The sequence below is a fragment of the Labeo rohita genome, chromosome 23, assembly GCF_022985175.1.
Source record: "Labeo rohita strain BAU-BD-2019 chromosome 23, IGBB_LRoh.1.0, whole genome shotgun sequence".
Lineage (NCBI taxonomy): Eukaryota > Metazoa > Chordata > Actinopteri > Cypriniformes > Cyprinidae > Labeo > Labeo rohita.
This window is the reverse complement of record NC_066891.1, coordinates 28,484,019-28,506,019: the sequence shown is the minus strand read 5'-3', so window position 1 is coordinate 28,506,019 and position 22,001 is coordinate 28,484,019. Positions and strand designations below refer to the sequence as shown.

Genomic DNA, 22,001 nt, shown 5'->3' with positions numbered 1-22,001 from the left:
GCCTTAAGTGCTTTAGTACCATGGTTTTCAAATCCAGTCGTCGAGGCCCACTGCTCTGCACATTTTGTATGTCTCCCTCATTTAACGCTCCTGATTCAGATCATCAGCTTATTAGGAGAAAGATACTGTGTCAGGTTCAGAAACATACAAAATGTGCAGAGCAGTGGACTGGAGTTGAGAATCACTGCTTTAGTGTATAATACCTGTGCCGAGACTTGTTTGCATGCAGTACCTGAGTTAAGAGGGCTCAGCACGCTGGGTGTTGAGTTACAATGGCGACTGGAGGCAATCACGCTAACATTGTATGTTTCACCGCAGGACAGTTTTGGCATGCCACAGCTCGAAGACCAGGACATGCATGTTCCCAAAGGCTCATCTGGGCCATGCACTGTCGCTGTGTAGTATTCTGCACCCTCAGCTGGCTCCCAGGATACAGTAGCAATGTTGGAAATGCAGTCCGTAAAGCCAATGACCGATGTGGGAGTACAGGGTTCTGTAAGATGGCAGAGTGACATAATCCAAGTCATTCAACAAGTGGGAGAGTGTTATGCCAAGGCTGTGCTGTCCTTTTGAAAGCAAGAGAGATATGTACTTCTTATGATGTATGTTAGAGGGTCCTAACCTGTCTGCAGTACTGAAACATTACTGGGGTGGCTCCGACATACATTTCCCACAGCTTGCACACTCAAATAGTACGACTGACCACAGTTGAACTCAGAGAACTGTGCACTTGTGGTATTGGTGGAGAGTTCCACCTGGTGACCGCTGTCAGACTCTGCAGACACTAGGTACATCTGAGCATTTTCACTTGCTTCCCAGGTGAGGGAAACCACTTTCATGTTACAGTCGAAAGAGGACACCAGTTTTCGAGGGATACATGGAGCTGTACAGGATACAGGCAGTCTCGATCAGTCATTTGTTAGATTACCAAAAAACTTTTTGCAAACATAGTCACTTTAGTGCAACGTAGTTTCAGTTATTTTTGTCTTATATAGAACTCTACCATAATTTTTCTTATACACTCACCCATGTGGATGACTGTGCCATCACTAGGCATACTGTTGCAGATTTGGGCATTGGCGACTACTTGGACAAAGTAAATTTCTCCACAGTGCAGTTCCTCCCAGACACAGTATGTTGTGTTTGTTATGCAGACGTGTGTGTGGTTATCCTGTCCTATGGCAATGGCAGTGTAAATATCTGCGCCATCACTACCAGCCCAGCTGACAGCTCCAATGTTATTCTCACACTCTGCATAGGTCTGAATGTGGTACGGCACACATGGGGCTATAGAAAAAAAGCAATGATTGATACACAACCCAATATTACAACTCAAATATGGTATAAATGTTAGAAAATATTTTTCTGTAAATTTAGTCACTTGTGAATTTAGTCTTTCACTACAGCCTTTATGAGTGTCGTACCAGTCGTATAATGCGCAGGATCACTTGGTATGCTGTCACAGACATCATTTTCCCCCGTTGTTGTGAAGGTGTAGGTCTGTCCGCAAAGAAGCTCCACTGTTAGCATAGATTCAGATGTCTGGTAGGAGTCAGCGTATCCTAGATTGCTTGTTATATGCACTGTGTAACTTGATGCACCTCTGCTGTGATTCCAGTTCAAGAGAACTGTGTTGTTATCACAAGATCCTAAAACTGTTGGTTGAGTTGGTTGACAAGGTTCTGAAGAGACAGATACAGCAGAGGTTTCATTGGATGTTAAAGACTAGTAAACATTAACTTTTTTTCTTTCAAGCAAGTTTAAAATGTATTATCTGTTGTGTATGACTATCGTAGTCTACAACATGACACTTTTTGTTGCATGTTTCTTGCATGCTTGTTTATTAGAATGCTAGGCCAGGGCTAGGCAAGTTCAATCCAAGAAAGCCAATGTCCTGCAGAGTTCAGATCCAATCCTAATCAAACACACCTGAACAAGCTAATCAAGGTCTTCAGGATTACCAGCGGTGCATTCCAAATGAGATATATCGCCCTCTAAAGGGCATCTCAGAGTGAAAGTCATATTGAAGGCTCGTTCCAAACCGAAGTGCTCAAAACTGGCAGATTCTTTGCATGATGACAGCACCTTCGTATGGGCACGGGATGATGACGCAGAAGGGCACTTCAAGAAGCAGTTGTTTGGTCCCCTACACTCTTCAACCCTTCGAAGTTCTTGTTCCAGAGGGTAAACCCTTTGAAGGGATTAGGGCATAGGGATGAGCCCTTCCAAATGTAATGCAGGGTAAGGCTATGGGCAGGTGAGAAGGGTTGGAGCTAAACTCTGCAGGACAGCGTCTCTCTATGACCGAACTTGCCTACCCCTGTGCTAGACTGTAGAATGAGATTAATTATCAGTTCAGAGATGTTGGATTCTTTTGTATCAGTGCTAGCCAGCCCTGCTCCTGGAGGGGTACCTTCCTATGGACCATTACCCTTCGAAGCTGTCACACTTTGAAGGGATAAGGGCATAGGTATGAGCCCTTCCAAAAGGAATAAGGGTAAGGCTATAGGCAGGGGAGAATTGTTTTTTTTTTTTTTTTGAACGGTTAGAGCTAAACTTTGCAGGACAATGTCTCCTTAGGACTGAACGTGCCTACCTTGTCCTAGACTGCAGTGTGAGATTAATTATCAATTCAGAGACATAACCAACCTGCTCAACGAACTTAGTTTGTGTTTAAGTTTCAGATTCAAGTTTATAGTTAACAAAACCAAACAAATCAAACCCAATTTAGATCAACTTCAGCAGACTCACAGTCTGGAGAGACATAAGCCACGGAAGCAGGGTTGGCTACCCCTGTTGTATATAGATCAAAATGAATTTTGAAAGATAGAATCATCTACCTGTTGAAATGTGTACAGTGCTGCTGACATCACTATGGCAGTGACTACTGTAGGCAGTGACGGTGAAGGCGTACTCCTCTCCACATTGCAACCCACTCATTTCACAGCTGTCAGATGTAGAGTTACAAACTGCATCTGCTTTTCCTGTGCTGAGGGTGGCGCTAACAAGGTAGTATTGCACATCATCCCTTTGTTCCCAAGTCACTATGGCTGTGCTAGGCTTGCACTGAAGGTTCACGTTCACATGCAAGGGAGCACAAGGACCTAGAGGTCAAACAACAAATTAGTTAAATATTCCCATCATCAGCTCTACTCACTTTCTACATCTACACTGCACATGCCTTGTTTGCAGATAATATATATAGAATATGATGACTCACGTGTTTGGAAGGTCACTCCTGTCTCCTGAGTAACCTCACATTCATCATTAATTGCTGTGAGCCTGACTGTGTAAGTCTGTCCGCAGGCAAGATCAGTGATATTACAGAAATTCTCTTGGGAAATGCAGGAGGCGATGTAGCCATTGTTACTGATAGCAGTGAGCTCATAGGATGCTGCTCCACCGCTCCAGGCCCAGCTGAACAATGCTGTGGCATTCTCACAGTTTACGTCAGCAGTGACTGAACTGGAAACTGGTGGACAGGGGGCTAGACACAAAGACATAGCAGCAATGAACAGCTCAGTAGATGGCATCTGTTATTTAAAAATGAGAGCAACAAATTGTCATGGCAAAGAATGTAAATGGTTCCTGATTTGAAATTTCTTAATTTGTCTAACCTGATGTGAAGAGGACTGTCTCGCTGTCTGTGCTGTTGTAAGTTTCTCCAATGGCACGTACATGAGTGTTGTAAACCGTTCCACAGATCAACCCCGTCACACTGCAGCTGGAGCTAGTTGTGTAGCAGGACAGACTGTGTCCATTGCGACCCTCCAGGAAAGCCACGTATGCCACTGCCCCAAAACTTTCCTCCCACGACACAGTCCCGACATCACTTCTGCAATTCAGATGGGTTTGCACATTCTGGGGTGGGCAGGGTTCTGGTGAAGCATACAGAGTCAGTTGCTGGATGCCAGTGCAGAACGCATTAAAATCATTGGTATAATTGCAAATTTAATGCACCTGTGTTTAGAGTAGTTGATGTAGACACAGCAGCTCCTCTGCAGACGTTGTTGTGTGCTGTCACTGTGATGTCATATGTCTGACTGCAGGACACATTATAGAGGGCACAGGAGGTGTCACTGGTGGAGCAGGACAGTACTGATCCCAGATCAGTGGCAGCCTGCGCTGTGTACATGGAAGCACCTCTACTTCTATCCCATGACAGCTGGCCAATAGACAGGTCATATTGCACTTCAACATTCTGAGGTGCACAAGGACCTGAGATCACAATGAAATAAGAGAAATTATTTATTGTTACGCAAAATATATATAGTGGTACAAAAATAGCCATGACAGTGCTAACAATTGTGGGTGGTTACAAGGGCATTGCTGTTCAATCGGGGAGGTGTTCTGAGTTATTATGTGCTATTATGCTATGCTATTATGTGGTTCCTATTACAGGTGCGGCGATAAATCAATTTGTGGATCGATTCTGTGATTTACGCAAATGCATTGTGATTCTCTCAAATCAATTCTGAGCTTAAATTTTAAAATCAGATGGCACTGCATGCTTTAGAAATAGCCATACTCTGCATGCTTCCAGTTCCTTACAAATGCACCACTTGAACCTTAAATAATCATTCATAAAGTTTGAAAAGGTTGAAGCAAATTACAAGAGCGTTCACAGTGGGCTGTGATTACATTAATGCGTCATAAGCTGAGGTGCAAGTACATTTAACCACTTAAATGTGTGCAGTAAAAATCTGCCTAGAGTGCAATCTGCTGTTAAAAACTAAGCTTAGAATTGATTCCAGAGAGAATTGCGATGCATTTGGAAAGTCAAATTGATTTATTGTTGCACCCCTAGTTTCTGTGGTGTACTGGGTTGTTGCCAGGACATTGCTACAGTAAATGCTAGCAGGGGTGGCGAATGCCGGTCCTGGAGAGACACAGCCCTGCGTAGTTTTGCTTCAACCCTAATCAAATGCACCTGAACGAGCTAATCAAGATCTGAAGGGTTAACTAGAAAGCAACAGGCAGGTGAGTTTTAAGCAGGTTTGAAGCTGAACTCTGCCTACTTAAATCACCATCCTTACCCAAGACTTCCATCTTTAGAGATATCCACATCTTTTTTTCTGATGGTTTAGTTTACATTTAAAAGATTTATGACATAAAAACCACACATAACACCATTGACAAAGTAACACAGTTGACAGGACACATTAGAAGAAAAGGAGAAAACTTTCTTTAACATAAAAGCTTTTTATCTTAACTTTTTCAGTTCTTTTTCATCAGTCATGACCAAGCAGAAATAGAGACATGTCAAATCTATAATATTATCTAGATTTAATCAATCATGAGGGATTCTGAATGCTTTATAACCCTTGACAAATGTGAATATAATATGTATATTATATTATGGACACTGAGTTCATAGAAAGTGTGGCCGTAATTAGATCAGTTAAGTTTATCCATTGTAATGCAAATCATGATTTTAGGCAATTCTTGTCATTTCTGTGTAATGACAATAGTTTATGAAGATATATTTTTAAACAACAACACTCAGTGTAAGCATAAATTGACACTTAATTGCCAACATTGTCAACCGTGTTAATCCTTGTCAACTGTGTTACAATTGATGGGTAACACAGTTGACATTTTGCCATTTTAGGGCCTCCTGCAAACTGCTGACCTTGAAAAAGTTAGTACATGACCTTGATTAACTTATGATTTTATATTCTTAATGGTCAATTAATCTACTCTATGTGCACACAGTAATACAGATAAAATATTGAAGAGGAGAAGTTGTCATTTACCACACTGTCTTTAAATTTCCCTCCAGAAAAGGAAAATACATCAGGGGATGTTGGACATGTGACTTTAGAACAAACCATTGTTGATTTATAGGGGGTTTTATTAGGAGTAATACAGTTGACACTGATTACTCGGACATACACAAAATTAATTATTTAATGTAGATGCATGAGCAAAATATTAAAAAAAAAACATCTTTCTCATAAATACATTTACATTTACCAAATCGGACAGCAGAAAAACAGCAAATTCCAGTATAAAATATGCCATTTTTGCAAGAAAAAAAGATGGATATCTGTTGGATGTTTGTATTAAATAAATTAGAAATGTCCCCTGATATGAAAGTGATCATTGCTTGAAGTGAAAAGTTAGTAGAACTGATAATAGAGTCAATGGACATGACATGTACCCCTAATTATAGAATGACCCTGTTATGTGTAATAAGGTGGTTGTTAGGGTATTGCTAGGTTGTAATCTAGGAGGTGTTCCCAGTTTTACTCACCTGTATTCAGGTGTCCAGTCATGGTAGCACTGCTGCTACAGGTCTGTCCTTCGGCTAACACAGTAATGTTGTAGCTCTCACCGCAGGCCAGTCCTGTCAGCTCACAGTTAGTATCGTTGTTTTCACAGCTTAGCACATGGCCAGATTCACTTACTGCTGTGGCTGTGTATTGCATTGCCCCACTGCCTGGCTGCCATGAAAGTACAGCTGTACCAGACTGGCAGTCTATTAGTGCCTGGATGTTATGAGGCATGCAAGGAGCTGAAATACAGACAAATATCTGCCAGTCAGACAATGTCATGCTACATTAAAAACCATGGTATCATCAATGTACCATGGTATTCTTTAAAGTACTTCAGAGCATGTGTACCAGTGACCGGAATTCAGAATTTATTTACAAATGCATTTTTAAATTTCAAATGAATTCAAACATGTTTGAAACTAAAAATGTTATATAATATAGACATGTTTCATTTCAAAATGTTTGGGACTGTTTCTTCTTGAGTGGCTATGTTTAATATCTTTGAGTTGTTATTCAGTTTATTTCTTTCAGTTTATCTTCTTGTTTCAATTCAGAATGCAGTTGAATATAGAGTGGGGCATGTAACCAATTTCGAATGTGAATGCTGGATTAAAAGCATTAAAATAAAACCTTGTAGGTACATTTGGTGTATGTTTGGTGTTCTCAGTGCTTTCTACCTGAATTAACATCAGTGACGGCACTGGGCAAGCTATCACAGTATCCGTCTGATGCTATCACACTGACACGGTAGGTTTGTCCACAGGCAAGTCTGTTAACTGTACAGGTGGTGTGGTTCATGCTCTGACAGCTGGTGAAATGGCCATTAGTGTCCTCAAGCACAGCCGTATATACGTCTGCTCCTGCACTCTCCTCCCAGAACACAGACAGGTCGTTCCCTTGGCAGCTCACATTAGCAGTCACCTGATCCGGCACACAGGGCACTGGACATGAGAGAAGTGACTGTCAGTGAATCAAATCAGTGATTTTCAGAAAGAAAGAACAAGAAAGTTTGAGGTTTGCTGTGAATAACTACTGTATGGTAGAATGCATATCGCAATAAAATCACACATACCTGTCCTGATTGGAGCAGCTTGACTTGGCGGGCTTGTGCAGATGCTGTCCTGTGCCATTACTGTGGCAGTGTATGGCACACCACACATCAGCGATGTGAGATCACATGACTGACCAAACCCTGAGCAGCTGTCGGAGAATAACCCATCAGCACTTAAGGCCTGGACTGTATAGAGCTCACCAGCTTCCTTGCTCAACCATGACATGGTGACTACATTATCACTGCAGCTAGTACTGGACACCAGACTCTCCGGAATACAGGGAACTGTGGGTTGAAATACACTGTGATGATGGAAAAAGCGTGCCCAGAGTATCTTGCATTTTTCATCTAATAGGGTTTGAAACTCTTTAAAGGATTAGTTTGTTTCCAGAATTAAAATTTCCTAATAATTTACACACACATATACTGTGTTGCGATGCCAGTTACAGTTGATAAAGTGTATATAAAAACAGCTTTAATAACAGGGTTGAATGATCAGTGTGTATTACCTGACCGTACGATGACCTCAAGGCTCTGTGAGCTGTTGCATATCCTTCCCTCAGCAGTGACTGTCAGGACATACATCTGGCCACAGGGAAGGGAAGTGACCTCACAGGAAGTGGAGCTTGCCGTGCAGCAGGTGGTCTCTCCATCTGTACGCTCCAAAGTGGCAGTGTAGCTTAATGCACCAACACTCTCATCCCACAACACACTCACCGTACCAGTGTCACACCCCACAGACGTGATCACATTCTGTGGTGGACAAGGGGCTGGAAGAAAAAATGAGACAGGAAGTGTGAAATTATGTGAATGTTTTTTCATTGAAAAGCATTCTTTACAACCTCACTGTCTTGCCTGTCTCGGTCTGCAAAGTGTTGCTCATGGGGCTGTCACATTGACTGTTAGATGCAGTGACACTAAAGTTGTAGAATCTTCCACACTGTAGCTGTTCAACTGTACACTGGTTCTCAGTTGAGTTACACTGGTACACCTGTCCATCACTGTCAGTTGCTGTGGTGATGTAGAGCTCTGCCCCTGCTGACTCTTCCCATGCCAGCCAAGCCGAATCAGACAGGCAGTCCATTTCAGCATCCAACATGAGGGGAACGCAAGGAGCTTTATACACAAACACACATCCCAAAAGTAAATTTTGTGACAAGCACAGGTAAACAGATATATATTTGGTGATAAAGTGTCAGTTAAATGTGACAAACCTGCCATAACATACTGAACTGGTGAATTCTCCCCAGTGCAACCATCCCTTAATGGCACTACAGTCACATTATAATCCATGCCACAGGCCACAGTGATATCACAACTGGTTTCTGTGGTGTTACACATGTAGTAATCATTGTCGTTATTGGCGTAAAAGGCCTGTGCGATGTAGAGGACACCATTTACACTTGAGTCCCAGGACACAGACACTGTGTTTAAATCACAGTCCAAGACGGCAAAGATAGCATCTGGTGGGCAAGGGGCTGAAGAATGCAGAAAATAGATGTTAGAGGCATGCAGACATTGAAATATGAAATATTTTATGCATATATCGGTACCTGAGGTGATATGTTCCACAGAACTTTGGGAACTGTTGCAAGTTTGGCTATAGGCTACCACCGTAACGCTGTAAGTCAGTCCGCAAAGGATGTTGGGAACTTGGCAGAAGGTTGTATTAGAGTCGTACCCTAGCACTTGACCATCGCTGCTTCTCACTGTGGTGTGGTAGTAATGGGCTTGACCTGTCTGTTGCCAGGTAACATTGAGAACAGTAGCTTGACATTCCAGGATAGTCTGCACGTTCTGAGGCACACAAGGGGCTGAAGGGGACACAGAGGTCAAAGGTCACTACAAGTGGACCACCAACCTAAAGGCCCAGACACCCTAAACCTGACATCAAAGAACTAGTGTGTCATCAGTTCTGATAGTCTCATGGGCAGCATATAGTGCATATATAGTGCCGTTTCACTTCGGGCATCCTGAGTTTGAGTACTGGCTCCAAGATCTTTCTCAGTATGATCCCTCTCTCTGCCACTTCCCTTCCTGTCTACTCACTGTCCTATTGTAATGAAGGTGGAAAAATCTTAAAATAAACAAACATTGCAAGCAGACTGTGGTGCTTCCTCATGTCACTTGCATCAGGGCCAAAACGTTGTGCTTGAACATACCACTTAAATCAGGGTTCCTTAAATCTTGCAATGGTGGGCCAATGCCCTGCAGAGTTTAGCTTCAACCTTAATCAAATACACCTGAACAAGCTAATGAAGGTTCTCAGGATCACTAGGAAATCACAGGTAGGTGAGCTTCATTAGGGTTTGAGCTAAACTCTGCAGGGTCCTCCAGGATCAGATTTGAGGAACCCTGGCATAGCATGTCATGCCCACTGAATGTTGGCTGAATGTCTGATGCATATGGCACACAAACTTGTGAACACTTCAGGAGTTGCAAAATCGTCTCTAGATTGTTTGAAACATACAGAATTTTAGGGAGATGTCTATATTGTGTTCTTTAACATTCCATCTTGAAACAAGGTTGCTGTAAAACTAAACCCCCCTCATGAAAGAAGAAAGCCATTGTGCCACAACTGTGACAATGAGCGCTTATCAGGATCAACTAAACACTGGCTTTTCAAAAGTATGTGAAATATGTGAAGTTCACAGTATAGACTCTTTAAAATACATCCAAGAGTTTTACACAGCAGCCTGTTATTGTGGGAACATTTCCACACCCCTAAATATGACGTGCAAAATGAAACGTTATTGGTTGTCGGTCATATGGCCTCTTGGGAGGTCCTTGGCCATTCAAAGCAGCCAAGGTTCCCAGATCATCTGCAGCTAGTCTGAAGATCTGGCTATGTGAGACTACTTCTGCACCTGCTTGAAAGGAAAAAAACTCTCCATGCCAACAGGTGGCAGTAGTCTTTATTTGTTATTCAAAAAGGCAATCTTTTGTCACTTATGTTTTTCTTCCTTTGCGCTGGTTCGGTAAGTTGAACAGCTAATCAGAGTGATTCAACATTCAAAGCCATCAATGGGGTTCTGACTGGTTCGACAGACACTCAACAATGACCCATTGTTGGTTGAGAGTTGGTTTTGTGTCACGGTCTAGTCCAGGGTTGCCCAAACTCGGCCCTAGAGGGCCGGTGTCCTGCGGAGTTTAACTCCAGCTTGCCTCAACAAACCTGCCTGGAGGTTCTAGTATGTCTAGTAAAAGCCTGATTGGCTGGTTCAGGTATGTTTAGTTGGGATTGGAGCTAAACTCTGCAGGACACCGGCCCTCCCGGACCGGGTTTGGGCACCCCTGGCCTAGTCATTTTAGACCACTGGCTGCAGTTGGTGATTTATAGGGTGAGTTTCAGTGTGCATAACTCATAGCCAAAATGGAAAGGTGTTTTGGGTTGGTTACAAAGGTGTCGCCATGCAGTTGCTAAAATGCTCTGAGAGGTTTTTAGCAGCATTAAATATTGTAAATGGTCATAAAATACTGTAACTCTTACCTGTTTCGAGAATGCGGACTTCACTTCTGGATCCAATACAGTTGCCATCCACACCAGAAACATAAATTTGATAAGTCTGCCCACACTGCAGGCCTGTAATATCACAGGTGAGCTGGGTGGTGCCGCAAGTCACCCTATGACCTCCGCTGCTCTCAGCAATAGCCATGTAGGACACTGAGCCCTGAGAGGTCTCCCAGGAAACGGACACAGTGTCTATGTCACAGGATGACTGAATGGACACCTGAGTGGGTGGACATGGTGCTGAAGAACCAAAAGAACACCAAAGCAACATGCTAATCAGTTATGTCAACATTTCATTACAATGAAATAATTTTTACTTAAAGACATCTCATCGTGCTAAATCAAAGTTTAAAACAGGTCAGACATTGTATTAGAAACACAACAAAGTCTGTAGGGTGTAGTTCATTAAACAAATGAATTACTTGAAGCTAATACTATCTAAAGTATAGAATTTGACAGCTTAAGTCCACCCTAAAATGGAATTTGAAACCCATTTTACTTCTGTTATGTATTAGTAGATTAAGAACTTTTAACTATTACTTTTTAACTATTAACCAATAGCTTACATAGCCAAGGTGATGTAATTGAATGAAAAGTAGTTTCAGAGAACACAGCTTGCGAAGACCATTTATTTTAAGTATAGCACACTGATTCACTGTGTATAATAATTTTTTATAAATCAGTGGCTTATGAAGTTGTTACCTGACTTGAGGGCAATCCAATCATCTGACTGGCTGGGGCAGGTGAGCCCTTCCCCACTCACACTGACTTGGTAAATGCTGCCACAGTGGAGATTGCTGACATTGCAGGCAGAGCCAGGTGTACTGCAGCTGACTTTCTGATTTACATCAAAGCCCTCGGCAGTAGCGTTATAAATCAGATTGCCCCTACCGGGTGTCCATGAGATCAGCGCAGAGTCAGTGCTACAGTTCAGAGTTGCTTGTAGATCAGTGTGTGGACATGGAACTAATAAGGGGGTATACAAACACATAGTAGTAGTGTTAAAGCAGCTGTGTGAAATGTCTGCACCGCTAGAATGGCACTGTCCCAAATGGCACTCTTCATGTGAACGTATGGTCTTGTGGACTTGCCACTTACACATGTCTTTTCAGTCCTGGGGTGGCAAACATCCATCCTGGAGACCCATAGTCCTGCAGAGTTTTGTTTCAACCTTCATAAACACTCATCTGCCTGTAGCTTTCTAGTAACCCTTAGACCTTGATTAGCTTGTTCAGGTGTGTTTGATTAGGGTTGGAACGAAACTCTGCAAAAGGACTCTCCAGAACGAATTTTGGCCACCCCTGGGTTAGTCGATGAGACTGTAGGGTGTTCCTGATATTGGGGGGCAGTCGTGGCCTAATGGTTAGAGAGTTGGACTTGTAACCTGAAGGTTGCAAGTTTGAGTTTCAGGGCCAGCAGGGATTGGCGAAAAAGGGATTGGAGTGAATAAACAATGCTATCCTCCACCTTCAACACTATGACTGAGGTGAGATCCTTGAGCAAGGCACCGAACCCCCAAGTTTAAGAACGTTGCTCGCAAATGCCCCCTTTGCTGCCACTTGAATCCTCAGTACGAAAGCGACTCAGAGGAAGACCGTGAAGACTTTGGGAAAGGGCCACTGATAACTGAACACTACTCACATGCAACATAATGACAACAATGTAGCATGGAATTTTTTTTTAATATTTATTGTGGAAAAATGCCTTGCTTGCACTTAACTGGCTCATCATCAATGATCTTGGACTATATACTGACACCTATTGGCCTGGATGTATTAAATTTGTTCACTAACTCATACTACACAGCAAAACTGCTTATGTCCACATTCATAATCTGTATTTGATCAACTCTATGAGTTTATCCCACTGTAGGTGTCTGTAACCAGTACCTGTTGTGACAGTGATGGGTTCACTGGTGAGGCTCATGCAGTTGTCATCTTCAGCTGTGACTGTTAAAGTGTAGTTCTGTCCGCAGTCTAGGTCTGAGAAAGAGCAGGTGGTATCTGTGTTTGTACATGTGCTGTTGTGTCCCCAGAGGCTCACAGCATTAACAGTGTAACTGCTTGCACCACTGGCAGAATCCCAGGTTACAGTGGTGATGGATGTGTCGCAGTTAGTGGTTGCAACAACAAAAGTAGGCACACAGGGAGCTGAAAGAGACAGCAGTGTGTTAACAAAGCCATGGGTCCACAAACATGGACAGAAAAAATAAATTTGTTTGAAGTAATATAAAGTAAGTTGTGTGGCTACTGTGTGTACACCAAGAGTTTGGACAGGATTTTTTAAAGGAATAAACCTAGTTATGCCATGTGGTGTCTTGAGGAAAATTGCTCTGTAGCTCTTAACTGTGTAAACTGAAGTTACATTTTTAAAGATGTGATTTTGTTACCACAGAAAGAAGTTCTGACTTTGTGTGTTGCATTTTTATCATTGCCTTAAGGGGCACTATATTAGGCATGAATGCAAGTTATCTTCTTCTATGTTTTTTTTTTTTTCTCTGTCGTGGCAAAGCAAGAGTTTAAAAGGAATCTTGCTGAGTAAGTCGGGTTGGGTTAGGTTAGGAATAGGGTTAAATTGCAACTCTGAGCTATTGCCCTCTGGAGTACTGGAGTTTATTACCACCAGAGCAATCCAAAAATATATGCTAATGCTACACACTAGACTACTTTCAAAGTCTTCGGACTACTGTTACACCTTTGATGATTCTAACAAAGCGATCTGTGACTGAGCACTTATTTGCCTTGAGTTAGTGGCTTTTCTTGACAATCCCCATTAACTATTAGCGAGCAGAAAATGAGAGCTAAAATTGTGTAGTGTGTGGGTAGCATACTGTAAGTATACTTAAGAGGACAATGGCTTTCCATGCATGTCTGCATTTGCTTGCATGTATGCAAGTATGTTTCTGTTCTATTGTATGTGCATCACATACATTTTTTTTAATTATTTGCCATTGCCAACTGATTTTCATGGAGGAGGAATATCTTAAAACTGTATTAACATAGTTATCAGATATATCAGTCTTGGGCTAAAGTATCCCTCACTTGTGTGCATATTTGTCTCACCTGTGTTGAGACTGAAGCTTTCACTGGGTTCACTGGTGCAGTTTCCGTTGAATCCAACCACACTGAGTGAGTACGACTCACCACATCGTAGCTTTGCAAACGTGCAAGACCTGTTTGTGCTGTTGCACACCGTCGCACCACCGGTAAAGTTGAGTGCAGTCACCATGTCAAACTGATCTGCTCCATCATTGTCCCATGTTACTGTAGCGATGTTAGTGCTGCACTGTAGATGAACAGTTGGGCTCTGTGGTTGACAGGGGGCTGATGGGATAGAGATGATAGACGGCTACATTAATACATTTTAAGGAGTTGGGGTTGGTTTAGAATTAATTTAGTCAGTTTACCTGTCTTGATTTTGTAGTCTGAACCCTCAATGACTCCGCAGTTAATGTTGGATGTGGTTACAGCAATGCTATATGTGCGGCCGCATCTTAAGTTCTGAATGGTACAGGAGGTAGTGCTTGTGTTACAGGAAAGCCGAGTGCCATCCGTACCGATAGCCAGGGCTGTATAGGAGTCAGGAGTGTTTGCACTGGGGTCCCACTGTACAGCTAGCATGTCAGAATTGCAGTCTAAATGCGCTATCACATTACTAGGCAGGCAATCCGCTGTAAAAAACGTGGAGGTGAAATAAAGAGGAAAATGTTGTCAGGTTTGCTTAAAAAACTGCTTTAAAGCAATTGCAGTTTGATTAGTTAAGTAGATTCATGTTTTTCATTACCCGATTTAAAATGGATGCTGTTGTTAGCGGTGCTGTTGCAGAGGCCAACTGTAGAAACCACAGAGGCTGTATATGTAAGTCCACATTCAACTTTCACAGAACAGGAAGTGGTGTTGGATGTACAGGAAACAGTTTGTCCATTGTTTCTCACCACACTGGCAGTATAGGAGTGTGCCCCTGTGCCATTTAGCCAGCTGATGGTGACTCTGTTTGTGCCACAGCTAGCAGCAGCTGTCAGGCTACTGGGTGGACAGGGAGCTGGGGAGCAATGGATGAGACTCAGATCAATAATTTTTTTTTTTTTTGCTTGACAATATTTAATATTTCATTTATTTTCTTCATGGAGATTCACTAAGGTGTTCTAATGCCCTGTTCTCACTAAGAGCAACTTGCAAAGACAAATACAATCCAGCAGCGACATGATCAACTCATGCTGTTTCCTAGATAGGTCACTCCATGGTTTCCTTATTTGTTCCTAACCCAAACCAAAGTCACCTTGTAGAAAAGTCAATGTACTTGGGGGAGAATATTTTAACACCTGAAATCTAGAAATCCCATGAATGATTCATGTTATTTTTAAAAAAAAACATCCACATCCACAATTTGGTCTATGGGGGCACCATTATTTTGATGACTTGAAATGGTTGCAATCAGTGAGCTACTGGCACTACCTGTTGTTATTTCTACTGCGACACAACTTGGAAAATAAAATACTGATATAATGGCCACAGCTATTGAACAAGCTTACAGGTGGCGATGGATATAAGCTTAAGCATAAACCAATCAATACCATTGATTTTTCCCCACAAGTAGTCTTCCCCCAGATATCAAGTGATATCTATGCTGAGAAACTCCTTCAGTGTCCATGGCGTCATGACAAGCATTGACAGGTTTACTTCCTATCAGGATGGCATCTAACATTTCTGCTCTCTGCCATTTATAAGCTCTTTCAGTAGTTGTGGTCAAAGGCATCAGGACTAAAGTGGAGAGAACAAAGACGAGAGTCTTTAGGAAGTTTTATTAATTCACAGGCATCTCCCCATTCTTTTCTCCTCTTCTTATCGCTAGCAAAGCAGTGAAGACTTACACCACTTCTCTTGTTGCCCTTCGACTGAAAATTACAACCAAAAGCCACGCAATGTGGCATTGCATCAGTATTTTATTTTCCGAGTTGTGTTGCGGTAAAAATAGCAACAGGTAGCACCAGTAGCTCAACGAGTGCAACCATTTGATGTCATCGAAATAGTGTCACTCCCAATAGTCCAAAATATGTATAAAATGATGTGGATTTTTTAAAATAACATAAATCCTTAGTGGGTTTTCTACTACATATTTCAGTAGGAGACGTTACTTACATTATATTAAGCAATATAATGTATATATATAAATATATATTAAGCAATAGCGAGTTCAAGTAGCATTAAAAATCATGTATGTTTTGGCCAGTGTACATCTCAGGACACAAATTGTTTTAATAGGAATCAGAGCTTCTAACAGCAGCTGCAGAGATATGATGACTTTCCTAATTTGGTGATAGGCTTTTTTATTTAGCAAGCAAAACTCTGCCATATTGCATGTCGCAGTTTCTCCCATTCATAGCAATGCGAGCGAATGTCTTTGTCTAAGTAAAAGATAACTGAAAATATTTGGTGTTTGTACCCGTGTAGATCTGTTTTGGGCTTCCGTATGGACTGGTGCAGGTGCTGTCCTTAGCAGCCGCTTGTACGATGAAGCTCATTCCGCAGTGCAACCCTGTTAGAACATGTGATGTTTGCAAAGTACTGAAGGTGGAGTTCAGCCCATCCACCTGACGGATGAACAGGAAGTAAGTGACTCCAGACTCTGGGCTGGGGTCCCATGTAATGCTGATGTCATCCGTAGCACAGTTGGTGTGACCGGCCAGATTTGAGGGTGGGCAGATAGCTAGAAGAATAAAGGATTGGGACAAAATCAAACACTGGTTTAAACTGATTAGACAGGTTTGTGTGTAATGCTACAGACAAGACAAATCTTATAATACTCTGTGTCCTGTTTCCTGACCTGATCTTAGATTGACCGGTGTGCTGGATGGACTCTGGCAGCCACGTTCCACCGTAGCCACCGTAACGGTGTAGTTCTCACCACAGTGCAGATCACTAAAGGTGCAGCTGGTGTTACTGGAGGTGCAAGTGTGGGTGTGGCCATCCATACCCGTTGCCAAGGCAATGTAACTTTCAGCATACTTGGCGGCAGTCCATTGGACAAGTCCCACATTACCACTGCATTGTAGAGAAACTTGAACATCTCTGGCAGGACAAGAACCTGAAGGGGTGTTGAGGGAAGAAAATGGTTTTCTTAGTATCAGTAGTAATGCAGCAAGACCCCATTTTTGGAAGCTGCCAATACACACCTGCATTGAAAGTGTAGGGAGCAGTCGGGAACCCAGCACACGTCTGAGAGAAGGGTGTGATTACAATGTCATAGGTCTGACCACAGTGCATGTTGGGTAGCTGACAACTGGTGCCAGTGACGGTACTGTGCTTGATATCACCATCCTGGCCCACAGCGGTGACATTATAGCCCACAGCACCAGTACTTCCCTCCCAAGACACAACGGCGGTGTTGTTCAAACATTGTAGTCTTACAGTCACATTCTTTGGAGCACAAGGAGCTGAGAGGACAGAAAGTATCAATATTATCTTCTCTGGACATACACTATACATTTTGCATGCAGTGCGTGCTGCATGAGGGTTGTACTTGAGTGTTCACCTGTCTGTAGCTGCATGTTAGCTGCACGGCTGCTGTTGCAGTGTCCAGAAATTGCTTCCACAGAGACATTATAAAGACTTCCGCACTTCAGCGAATTGATGGAGCAGTGGGTTTGGACTGTGCTGCAGGAGTCTGAGTGACCATTTGTCTGCACAAGCACATAAAAGCTCTCTCGGCCCAGACTGTCAGTCCAGCTCAGCTCTGTGCTGGTGCCGCAGCTGTAGTTGGCACTCACTTTAGCAGGGGTGCAGGGGGCTGGCAAACAGTAACAGAACAGCACTTTTACTCAGCTCTGAAAGTTTATTTTGGCCTGGCTGATTTATAAGTCTGTGGATAATGCAGTAGACTGCTGACTTTTAATTTAATTGTCAGTTAATTACATTAAAGGTACACAATGTAATGGCTGTAAATTTAAAAGTAATACATTATTTTACTAGTAACTTGAAAAATGCAATTACATAACTTAGGTTTTTTTTTTTTTATGTGCTACCCCCAACACTACTCATTTGATGCTGAATTATGAATATGTGGTGTACCTACTTGTGACAATGGTGAATGGAGCACTAGGTGCACTCTCACACTGAGGGCCCTGGGCCACACCATACACACTGTACGTCTGACCACATAGCAAGGCATCCAGGGAACAGTTGTTTGCGGAAGAGCTGCAGGAGGCAGTGTGTCCCAGGACAGAGGTGGCATTGACACGGACGCTCACAGCATCTGGGTCCTTCACCCAGGACACCAGGGCTGCATTAGTGCTGCAGTTCAGTGAAGGAGGCCTCATTGTCGGAGGACATGGTGCTGAGGCATTACACAGGAAGAGAAATGATGGGAAATTAAGTCAGATTAGGCTAGGCCAATCTGATCTGAATATAAACAAAAAAAAAAAAAAACATGCTCTTCATACCCGATTCCAGTGTAGTGCTGGCCCGTGCTGAGCTGTTGCAGGTTCCGTCATCAGCAAGCACTGTGATATTAAAAACCTCCCCGCAGGGGATTTGTGTGAGGTCGCAGGAAGTGGCCGAGGTATGACAGGAAGAGGAAGGAATGCTCTGATTCTGTATTTGTGCCAAGACAGTGTACATGCTGGCACCAGAAGCAGCATGCCATGACACATTTACTGTACGAGAGTCACACTTGAGCACTGCAGTCATGCTCTGAGGGTCACAGGGAGCTGTAAAAGGTCAAAGGTTAGTGCAAACCCCAGTAAGATGCCTATAGAGACATTGTACACTCTTCGAAGCATTGTTTGGTCAAATTCTAAGGCAGCATCACATGTGTCATTGTTTAAGAAGACAATCCCAGAAAACAGGGTGGGGTTGGGGTTAATAAAGGCCTTCTAAAGCGAATAAATGTGTTTGTGTAAGAAAAATATCCTTATTTAAAACGTTATAAACTGTCATCTCTAGCTTCTGCCAACTTCCAGCGGATGATGTAGGTGTAGAGTTAACTCAGATGAGAATATGCTATTCTCGCAAGAACCAAATTTTGTTTACAGTTTAAAGTTTAAAAAGGTAACAAAATATGATTTCTTTTATTATTTTGTAATTGTTCTTAAAATATTAGGAGAGTTTTACACTACTGCAGCAGATAGAGATTCATCTGTGTTAGATATAGCCTTGGTCCTGGTCGCTAAAGAAACGAATATGTAATTATTGGTGAAACATTCATGCATTTAAGTGTTGATCTTTGTTAAACTTAAGCATTGTCTGTTTTCTCACAGTTTAGAGTCTTAAATGTCTTCAGTTTTACAATATTAAGCCTTAAAGCCAAATAGTCAACAATCTAAATATGGTCCTAATTATAACAACAAAAGTTAGCAGCTTAACTCAGACATACTGATCTTTAGAGAGATCAAGCAATTTTACCTGTCTCACTTTCTGTGGAATAAAGTCCTGGTCAGATGCATTACAGTAGCTACATAAACAGTTCCTGCAATAATGCGTTTAATTACCCACCATATTCCTACCTAAAATTAACATCTGCACTGGACAAAATATTTAGCACAGCCTTTTATGCTCGGCTTGAACAAGAAAACATTATTCGTCCTAAAATCTGAAATAAATGTCATAGGAAGCATTATAAATTGACCTTTCTCATACATGTTGATACATTGTTACAACACTCATTTTCTGTATTAAAACAAATTATACTTAAACTGTTTGTATTTCTTAGTTATAGTTGCTTAAATTAATGTTTTGCTAGATAGAACCTTATAATTTCAAGTGGGAAACTTTTTAGAATTGTAAGGTTCTATCTGCATGTGACCTGTTCTCAAAATCCCCATTTACACATTTGAAAGGATTTTGATATTGTACTTTTAGAATACATTTAGGGTCTCTGTCATTTTCATGTATGTTCCCAATATCATTTTTGCAGATAGAACCTTATAATTCAAAGGTGGCGATATATACCTAGGATGGCTTGAGACTGAGACAATCATGGGGTAATTTTATTTTTTGGGTGAGCTATCCTTTTAATGCATCTGTTTAAACAGACAGACATTTTCATTATATCAATGTGATATTTTGCGGAGAGGTTTTCTAATCCCTTTCCTTTAAACTGTAAAGAAAACTGGCCAACCAATAGAATTTGCGCTGTTGGTCAAAAACTACAGGTCACAGATGTTCACAAACAGAGCATTTTGTGAATAACAGACAAAGAATCCAGAATCATCTATTTTCCTGTTACGCGATTGTGGATACAAAAATCAGAACGGCATAAAAATATTTTAACTTACTTTCTTCTCTGTGACAAGCAGGTCAGAAAAGGAAACACTGCTTTAGTGTACCATAGTAACCAAGTGTATTTTTGGCTTTTCTAAAAGTGCCATCTAGTGTTAGAGAATCAGTCTGCATGTTCATTCATCCCATTTGTCGTTTGTGACGCAGCTTATCAGTGTGCTAAACCAATGACCCAAACTCACAAGCTGAGATGTTAAGGTGAAACAGATTGTATTTTCCTACCTGTTGTGACAGAGACGTCTGGGCTGACTGGGCTGTTGCATTGGCTGCCGTAAGAGATGACATTTAGCTTGTATGTTTGTGCACAGGTCAGGCCCCTGAAGGAGCAGGAGAGGCCAGAGGTCAGGCAGGATTCATTGTAATGGCCCAGGCCGGTCAGAACACCAGTGTAGGACAAAGCTCCAGCTGCCGGACCCCATGATGCCCTCACTGTGTTACTCACACACTCCACATTGGCACGGACTGACGTGGGCATACACGGAACTGACAGAAAGACAGAAATTGTAATTTCCGAAATATCTAATTTAATTGCTGTCTGTAATTAAATTTCAGAAATCTCACCTGTTTGGACAGGACGGGGCACGCTCTCTGGCCCTTGACACTCTCTGTTGTTTGCTGTGACGACAGCGGTGTAGTTCTTACCGCATTCCAGACCAGTGATGATACAACCAGAGCTCACTGTGGTACAGCTGAGCACAGCACCTGTAGTCCTGGCAAGGGCGGTGTAGTTTAGATTTGTGAGACCGAGAGCCCAGCTTATGTTCAGACTGTTAGAGGCACAGTCCAGGAATGTTGACACACTCTGAGGCGCACACGGTGCTGGAAAACAACACGTGAGGAGAAAAAAGACACTCTTTGTAATGTTCTGGCTTCATAACATTGATGGTGACTACTGAAGAAAATGTAAGCATTATTATTATTATTATTATTTTTATTATCAATGCGATACCTGTCTCGTGTCTGTTCTTGGCGCTGTCTGGACTTTCACAGCTTCCATCAGAGGCAGTTATGACAAACACATACTCCTGTCCACAGTGCAGGCCGTTTAACTGGCACCCTGGAGTTGTGGCATCACACGTCACAGTGTGGCCGTCTCCGCCTAAAGCCCTGCCTCTGTAGGACACAGCATTAGGACTGGCAGTCCAGGACAGAGTGGCGGAGCTGGTGTTGCAATTCATAGTGCTCTGGACATTAGTTGGTGGGCAGGGAACTATTTAGCAAGAGAAAGAGGGGAAAGAGACGGAGCAGAAATTTCAGTGACTCATTGTCACTTTAGAAAAAAGAAAAAAGTGAAATGTACCCTGTATTACAAAGATGTTTGTACCCTATATTACAAAGCCATAGAACTTTTGATCTTTTGTACAAATACAGTACAAACACATTTTGAAATTTATATTAATTTATCAGTTGAAATTTAAAAACTAGGGCCAGTTGTTCAAGTAGCTTAATCTAGATCAAAATGATCTGAATTTGGAAATCCCATGTTTTGCTATTCAGAATCATGTAATGATTCAAATAGATTTTTCAGATTAACGCACTAGTGCACACTAGGATTACTAGTGCTCTACAGAGCCATGGTGATGGGGGAAAAAATATGTCAATGTTTTGCTTTCTCTCAAATAAGTTTTGATTGCATTTACACAAATAACTACTTCTGGTTGATTTATCTTTAGTGACTGTGCCAATGTAGTTTACAATCAGTGATTTGAAAAACACTTTAAGTTTTTTAAGTTTTATTGCATTTTCGTCCTGTAATTACATGTGAAACTGTGACTTTTAAATTATTGACTTACATTTTGACAATTAATCACACAAACATTAAAAATCTATGAGTGAATTGTGAATAAATATTGTGTACAAGAAATACTTCATATATTATATATGAG

General features: G+C 41.9%; 1 protein-coding gene across 1 annotated transcript in view; it reads right to left on the bottom strand.

The window, feature by feature from the left end:
- The window catches only part of LOC127154270 (uncharacterized), a 53,721-nt gene that overhangs the window by 14,053 nt on the left and 17,667 nt on the right, over positions 1-22,001 (bottom strand). The window contains exons 14-43 of the mRNA XM_051095692.1: positions 21,065-21,325; positions 20,677-20,934; positions 20,338-20,598; positions 18,279-18,545; positions 17,912-18,172; positions 17,372-17,626; positions 17,013-17,273; positions 16,664-16,924; positions 16,283-16,546; positions 14,624-14,881; positions 14,247-14,510; positions 13,903-14,163; positions 12,730-12,990; positions 11,543-11,806; positions 10,820-11,080; positions 8,883-9,143; positions 8,544-8,807; positions 8,185-8,445; positions 7,839-8,099; positions 7,351-7,614; positions 6,956-7,219; positions 6,257-6,517; positions 3,961-4,218; positions 3,618-3,878; positions 3,221-3,487; positions 2,841-3,104; positions 1,425-1,682; positions 1,027-1,287; positions 623-883; positions 233-493 (exon numbers count right to left, since the gene is read on the bottom strand). Coding sequence (XP_050951649.1) covers positions 233-493; positions 623-883; positions 1,027-1,287; positions 1,425-1,682; positions 2,841-3,104; positions 3,221-3,487; positions 3,618-3,878; positions 3,961-4,218; positions 6,257-6,517; positions 6,956-7,219; positions 7,351-7,614; positions 7,839-8,099; positions 8,185-8,445; positions 8,544-8,807; positions 8,883-9,143; positions 10,820-11,080; positions 11,543-11,806; positions 12,730-12,990; positions 13,903-14,163; positions 14,247-14,510; positions 14,624-14,881; positions 16,283-16,546; positions 16,664-16,924; positions 17,013-17,273; positions 17,372-17,626; positions 17,912-18,172; positions 18,279-18,545; positions 20,338-20,598; positions 20,677-20,934; positions 21,065-21,325 — 7,845 coding nt within the window. The remainder of the gene's footprint in view (positions 1-232; positions 494-622; positions 884-1,026; positions 1,288-1,424; positions 1,683-2,840; positions 3,105-3,220; positions 3,488-3,617; positions 3,879-3,960; positions 4,219-6,256; positions 6,518-6,955; positions 7,220-7,350; positions 7,615-7,838; positions 8,100-8,184; positions 8,446-8,543; positions 8,808-8,882; positions 9,144-10,819; positions 11,081-11,542; positions 11,807-12,729; positions 12,991-13,902; positions 14,164-14,246; positions 14,511-14,623; positions 14,882-16,282; positions 16,547-16,663; positions 16,925-17,012; positions 17,274-17,371; positions 17,627-17,911; positions 18,173-18,278; positions 18,546-20,337; positions 20,599-20,676; positions 20,935-21,064; positions 21,326-22,001) is intronic.